The sequence below is a fragment of the Silene latifolia genome, chromosome Y, assembly GCF_048544455.1.
Source record: "Silene latifolia isolate original U9 population chromosome Y, ASM4854445v1, whole genome shotgun sequence".
NCBI classification, from domain to species: Eukaryota; Viridiplantae; Streptophyta; class Magnoliopsida; order Caryophyllales; family Caryophyllaceae; genus Silene; species Silene latifolia.
Genome location: NC_133538.1, coordinates 274743644 through 274750995, shown reverse-complemented (window position 1 = coordinate 274750995; position 7352 = coordinate 274743644). Strand labels below are relative to the sequence as shown.

The 7352-nt window shown below is 37.3% G+C and overlaps 1 protein-coding gene and 1 long non-coding RNA gene across 2 annotated transcripts; one reads left to right on the top strand and one right to left on the bottom strand.

The window, feature by feature from the left end:
• Nucleotides 1-1563: 1563 nt before the first annotated feature.
• Nucleotides 1564-2256, bottom strand: LOC141630704 (protein FAR1-RELATED SEQUENCE 5-like). The gene has a single exon (XM_074443473.1). The coding sequence runs from the start codon at nt 2254-2256 to the stop codon at nt 1564-1566; it is 693 nt and encodes a 230-aa protein (XP_074299574.1).
• A 2226-nt stretch (nt 2257-4482) lies between these two features.
• LOC141634161 (uncharacterized) lies at nt 4483-6775 on the top strand. The gene is made up of 3 exons (XR_012538918.1): nt 4483-4642; nt 4741-4849; nt 6591-6775. It is a non-coding gene; the product is annotated as an uncharacterized LOC141634161 (long non-coding RNA).
• The last annotated feature ends 577 nt before the right edge of the window (nt 6776-7352 follow it).

Here is a 7352-nt window from a genome sequence, read left to right as displayed (position 1 = left end):
CAACTATTATTGTAGTGTGTAATTGCAGTTTTATTTTTGTGGGTGGTTTGTGAAAAAACAGTCAGATAATATTAACAAAAAAAATTAAAGTAACTAGTATTAATTCTCATATAATGTAGGTCTCACATTATTATCTAGAAGATACATTTTAGGTTAAAATGTAATTCAAACAATGACAAATAGTAAAAGTCTTTGACATTTTTAGGCGAGGTCTTCATCGTAGCCGCTGTCTTTTGCGTCTCTTTTGTCTTTGTTAGTTCATGCATCTGATTCATATTCCTACAATTTTTGCTTAGTATTTAGCAGCTACATTAATAGCGAATAGCAGAGAATAACATTAATAGCAGAGAATAACAACACATTAATAGCGAGAATAGCAAAGAATATAAATATAGCGACTACTCTGCTTGTTATTGCGACACTATCCATTTCCACAAAGAATGTCCATTTTCTATTCAAAAATAACAACACATTAATAGCACAATAGCGGTAGAATAACACAACAAAGTTGAGAATAGCGAGTAACACAGAATAATAGGGGAATAACAGTAGAATAAGAGGATAACATATTGCCGCAATTTTTGTTAGTTCATGCATCTGATTCATATTGTCTTTGCAATTTTTGCTTAGTATTTAGCACTACATTAAGAGCAGAATAGCGGAGAATAACATTAATAGCGAGAATAACAACACATTAATAGCAGAATAGCAAGTAGACTAAATTTAGCAAATTTGCTCTGCTGTTATTGCATGAACACTATCCATTTCCACAAATAATATCCATTTTCTATTCCAAAATAACAACACATTAATAACAGAATAGCGAGAATAACACAACAAAGAAGTTAATAGCGAGTAACACAGAATAATAGGGGAATAACGGAGAATAAGAGGATAGCATTAGAATAATAGGAGAGTATTAGTCCAGATTCATACCTCTTCGCTTTCGATTCTTCTTCATCATCGTCATCGAAGGGGGACTTTCAAAGAAATGGAAGATTACAAGTTCTCTTGTTGTGGTTCACCCACTTCTTGCAGTTACTACATCTTCGCTTCCTCTTTTGTGGCTTGCTCTTGGCCTTTTGTTTAGACGACCTTAATCTTTTACCACTGCCCTTATTCTTGGCCTTGTTTGGCGGACGAAGGTCAATATCATTTGAAGTTGTGATGCCGAGAAGAGCCTCGATTTCCTAGTTTTTAGTTTTCGGTTCAGTTGGTCCTGTGATGTTCTCCCCGACCCGTGTCGTGGGTTTTCTCGCAGCTTGCTTCATCTGTTTAACCGTAGCATAACCGTCCATCACCCCGACGCTTACATAAATCTCGGACCAAACCTTTGACATCTCGGCTTGCTTAATGTCGCCTTCATCAATCTCTTCTATCACCTTTCCATTTTCATCTCGGACAATTGGCTCGTAGGATTTCTTTGTCCATCGAGCAAGGACATAAGGGTCGGGTATCCCGTGGACCCGCCTACCATTCCACACCCACGATATGGCGACGACAATGTCATGCCTCTCAAACAACTTACATGCACATTTGCTCTCGTTAGTTTTGGTGTTAAATTCAACTCGGAAGCTCCCGTGCTTCACCATCACGAACGTCATGGTACTCCACTGCCCCTACTGTTGACAACCCCCCGACCCCCATGCTGCATATCGCATGTTTGACTTCATTCTGAAAGTCCCCAAAGATAGGATGTGTGTAGACAAGGGAGGCATGCATCTCTACCTTCATCGGCCCTACTTTCTCCAGCATACTATGCTCATTGGCATTATCTATCCTCCTTTGTGTATGTCTTTGCTGCTCTATTGCGGAATTGTACCTCATCCAGAACTCGACGAGGGTTCGAAAGTGGCTTTCAAACCGCTTGAAATAGCTGTTTGAACTTTCGGATCTCTGGGTTGTTCGCAACAAACAACCTAGAGGCAGATCCCGAAAGTATGCCGGTATCCACTTTTGTCTGATTGCAAAGACATACTTCAACCACCGGTTGCTTTTCATACCATGGGCTTCAATAACAGTTTTCCAGTTCTGTTCAAATTCGTCTCGTTCGAGGTCGACATCCCACACAACGGCATTTATGTCGGTCATAAATTTCGTATCATTGCAGATTGCCCTTCCCACTTTCTCTGGCATTTTCTTCATGATGTGCCTCATGCAATACTTGTGCACAGAATGGTTGAAGACATTTGGGCAGGCCTTTTTAATTCCAGGACACTGGTCTGTAATTACACATTGAGGTTTCTGCCGCCCCATTGCTTCGAGGAATTTTTTAAAAATCCACTCAAATGAATGCTGACTCTCGAAGTCAAGTAACCCAGCTGCAAAAGTTATCGTCTTCTTGTTGTGGTCTACTCCGGTGAAGGGAGTAAACACCATGAAATATTTGTTTGTCCCATAAGTAGGGTCAAACGAGATCGTGTCTCCATATAACTTGTAGTTGTTTATCCCTTCCTTATCAGCCCAAATAACCTTCGTCAAGCATTTGTTCTCATCCTAATCATAAGCAAAATAGAACCCCTTTGTTTCAGCCAGCATTTTGAAATGCCCAATGAACATACTAGCATCCTTATCCCCAATGTAACACTTGATATTTCGTTTGAAGTTTTTGAAGTCTAGCAAAGAGGCACCAATATTCTGATAACCATTTGAGTATTCCTTGAGAATTCTGAAGCTCAATGTTGGACCTATGTTGAGCTTAGTATGATCAATAATGGTCCTCTTAATGTAGTCATGGACGTCCCTTGAGAGCTTCTGGAACTCCCTGTTTTTGACAGAGTAAAGAGAGTGATTGTGAACGTCTACAAAGACATCCACAATATACCCAGCCGGTCTGTCGTCTGTTTTTTCACAGGTTCTCAACCTCATGTGGCCCTTGCAGCCACACCTTGTCAGAGCATGCTTCTTTGGCTGTCTAATTCGTCTCTCTTTGTTCTCTACTGTACTCAAATTACCAGCTTCGTGATTTGTTGCTTCAAGTCGCAGTTTTCTTTTCATATCCCTATACCCCTGTATGTTACAGACCAGTGATTTGACGCTGACGCCTCCCTTATATTGCGCATTTGTGTACCTTTTCACATCAAATCCGTAAGCCAGTGCATATATGCTGTAGAACTGTACTGCATCGTCCAAGGTAAGAAAGAACATGCCACGTTTAGGCGTAAAATCACTCTCAACAGTCCTTACCCACTGCTCAGTCCCCCCGGGTGTACTACTGTAATGAAGAGTTGGAACAAACTCATCATTTTCTTCGTCTGAACAGGTTGGGCTGGTGTATATATTGTTATTAGAAGAATCCCCAATAGTTAAGACTGCATTGTCTTCAACAATAGACACAGTACAAAGATCTCATGACGGTAAATTAATATAATGAGTACAAATCAAGTGGACAATAAAATCACAATAACAAAGAGTAGCATGGGGAGAGATCAAAATTGCGGTAATGTGACAATAACGGATGATAACAAAGCAGGGAAACAGACGACAATCAATAACATCACAATAACACTTAATGTTTTTATCTTATTCTACTCTCTTATCACCGTATATTTTCACGCTACAAAGACAATAATATCACAACAATAGTAGCATAATATCGAATAACAAGATAATAATATCAACATGTTTCTCTACTTTTTACAATAATAGTACAAGAATATCGTCGAATAACAAGATTACTCGATTCTACTTTATTACATACGAGATAATCGTATTTATTATGTTACTCTTTTGCAAGGCATATATTTTCATGCTACTGCACAATAATAGCACAATAATATTACAATAATATCACAATAACAGTCGAATAATATAATCAGGTTACTGTTCTATTACAATAATAGTACATTAATATCAGAATAACAGTTCTCTTTTTCTACTGTAATACAAGTCGACAAAGATAATAATATCGTAATAACAATTTGAGAAACACATAGAAATCAATAATTGATTTATAAACACTCATGCTAATAATACTACATTAATATCAGAATAACAGTTCTCTTTTTCTACTCTAATTGTAACGCCCGTAATTTCGGACCGTTATTATATTTCAAAAATGATTTATTAATCAAATAAAATTTGATATTTAAAGTAATTAAAGTAAAAATAATTCAAAGAAATATAATTTTACTATATTTTGAAGAAAAGTATTTATTTTGATAGTTTTGAAATGTTTAAAAATAGTTTAAACCGTGTAAAACTTTTTATTTCGAAATAAGGGCGTAACGGGGGGAAATGACAATTCGTTTGAACGTTGGGTAAACGAATTTGGAAATGGGTCGTATGAATACTCAATTTTATGGTAATCTCGTGTTTAAGAACTTTGGTCTTGACGGAATTTACATTTGACTTACTTGATTTAATTATTTTTGAAACGAGTCAAAACCGACTCGTAAAAATCCCGACTAAAAATCCCGCACTTTCCTTTCCTCCTTTCTTTTCCTCTTACACGACACCCTCCCCCTTTCTTTTCTTTTTTTTTCTGATTTCTTGCCTTCCTTCATCGTCCAACACCTTCAAACAATTCCAAACTCCATTTTTATTAAAATTTCAAGCCAAAATCGTCATAAATTCTTCGTTTCTTAGCGGTTTTTCACGAAATTTACCTTTCCGGAATCCCCTCGCCGAGATCTACAACTGGGTATAATTTAATTTCAGTTTTCTTGAAGTTGTTTTAAGACCAATTTTCGGTATTTTCGGTTTTATATGCTTATTATTGTGTTTTAATTGTTTATTTAGGTGAAGGATTGGAAGACGAGTTCGGGGACTCGTATATTGTAGAGGATAGCGGCTAGTGTCGTTAGGGTTTGGGTTTTCAAGGTGTTAATTGCTCTTTTTCTAGCTTAAGGTAACATATTTCGAGTTACTCGACGAATTATCGTCACAATCTTTGTTGTTTTGGATGTTTTGTGATTTTTGGTTTAAGTAATAATTTTCACATGTTAAAATATGGTTGCATGCATGCTTAATTTAGGCTTTTTGGTTAGTTTAAGTTAGGATATTAGTGATGGAACGATTAATTAATGATTAGATGATGATAAAACGAGTTAAAGTGAAGAAAAAACGGAAAAAAAAGAGGAATAGGGTGACGGGCAGCAGGCCGGCAGGCCGTGGCAGGCCCACGGCTAGCCCACGGTTGGCTCGGGTCGGTCCGTTGCTTGTTTCGTGGTATTCCAAGCTTTGTTCATCATTTTAGGTTGATTAATGTGATGATTAGTATAAGTAACAAGTGAGTAGTAATTTGATTTGAATCATTCTAGTAATAAGAAAAAATATGTTAATGGTAAAATTGTGCTTATATTAATAGTTATCACATGTTAGGATAGTTTACAAAAATGAAATTGTAATTCATAGGCTCAAAATGAATTTTTTTAGCGATAAATGTAATGTTTTGTTGATTGTGCCGAAAACTGAGCCTTAGTCCCTTTGACTGATGCGATGTCAGTTAATTGAGTGATTGGTCAGCCGCAATTTGACCCGTACCTGTCGCAGGGCTGGGGTTGCGGGTAAAAATTCGGTTGAATGAATTAGATAATCGGCCTTTTTCTTGTTTTAGGCCATTTATTATATCTCTATTTCACATGTGTAGTTAGTTGAATTTAAATAGCTTCTTATTTTGTAGTAATGGCCCTAGATTCCCCTAAAGCCTTTAATATTGTTAAAATTGCTAGAATTGGAAGTTAGTATTGAATTCTTATTGAGGAACTGTTGGTTTATCTGCTGATTAGACATTTATATAGCCTTTCACATGATAGAATATTAGAAATTATGTTGGTAAGTAGGACTTTTTGCCCTCTTATGGTTAAGTGGGTGTCTTACTTGACTTGTGTGGTGAGTCTTGTGTGGTGTGGGCTAAAGTATTCAAGCTGGGACTAGCTGGGACTAGGTCCAAGGTGAGTACTTCGGCCTCCATCATAGATAGGTCTTTATAGTCTTTGACGAGTATATGTTCACTGCTTGATAGCCTTTGTGTTCCTGACTAGTGGATTTATATCCAAGTTGGGGCATGACCTCAGGTACTTATTTTGATAGTATGGGGTCAGCTTAAGTACTAGCCAATCCTTCGGTGGTGTCCTTAGGGTACTCACTTCACTTTGTTTTAAAAAAAGTTGTGGGTCTTGGGTGCGGTGGTGTGTATCCGCATGTCTAGGTCTGCGTAGATTTTAGGCTAGGGTTGTGTTGTCTCTTGGCCATGTTTTCTTAATAGTAACCGCTGAGCCAAGATACCGGTTCGATTACCTTCCCTACCTCGTGGTATAGACTCGAGTTACAAAGTGACTATTGACCGTGCTAAGAACTTATGCCTGTCTTTGATATATTGCCCTTTCTTGTATGGTGATTTTATGAACTGTAATAGGTGAGATGTAAGCCGGTTACAGTGGATAAAGTTGGGATTACAATTTGTTATATGATTCACATGATAGTTAGTTTGGTCAGTTTAGGGGTCATTTGTTAGAATACATGATGAGTAAATGGTTTATCAAATTGTTTACATGTTACATTAATTTTGACGATTCGTGGCTGGGAGGACTCGAAGTTACTCCCCACTGAATTGTGGCTTTCGTGTTTGTATAAAATGCGATTGGCAGGTTGTTGATGCTTTGTTGGGGGTCACAGACGAGCTAGTGAGCAAGGAACCTTTGACCTAGTTTTGGCTATTCTATTAGTAAACCTTTTACACTTTTGGTTTGTATATTATTTGAAGGGACATATGTCTCCCTTTTCTATTTTTGGTTTGTATCCTTATATTTCTGCGTCTTTAGTTATGTAGGTAAATTAGTTTATCACCACATTGCGGGGTTTTGACACTCTTCTTGAGTTGGATTGGTTGTGAATGGTTTAGGAAGAAATTTTTTTGAAATTGCAGGTTTTTGGACTAGTTGAACCATTTACAAACATATCCTACCAGTTTTTCTGTAGAATTTACGTATATTATTAAGGCTAGATTTAAGGGTGTCACAGTTGGTATCAGAGCTATTTGCTCCCGATGCACGTTTGTGCACCCCACTTAGGATCACTTGACCTTTAAAAATAAACTTGAGAGAAGGGTAGGATGGGTAGAATTAGGATTTTATGTGGTAGTCTGTTTGTGATTGCTAATTGTTAGGTACTAATTAATTTTCTTCTTTTTATGATGGCTCCGCCAAGAAGAGACATTGATGATGCTATCTTACTAGTTCTTACTCAAATTCCCCAAAACCAACAAAATCACCAAGCTCCTTTTCCTCCTTCCCATTTCTTCCTAAAACTTCTTTTGTTTTTCTTTTGGTGCCTCTTTATCCTTTATTTCAATCTCGTTGCCTATTCGTCTTTCTAATTCCTCTTCTCTTGCCTTGGTAACTACCTTTCAA

What these genes read in the sequence shown, in the direction of transcription:
- LOC141630704 (XM_074443473.1), bottom strand. Translation starts at nt 2,256, where the DNA reads ATGGGGCGGCAGAAACCTCAATGTGTAATTACAGACCAGTGTCCTGGA.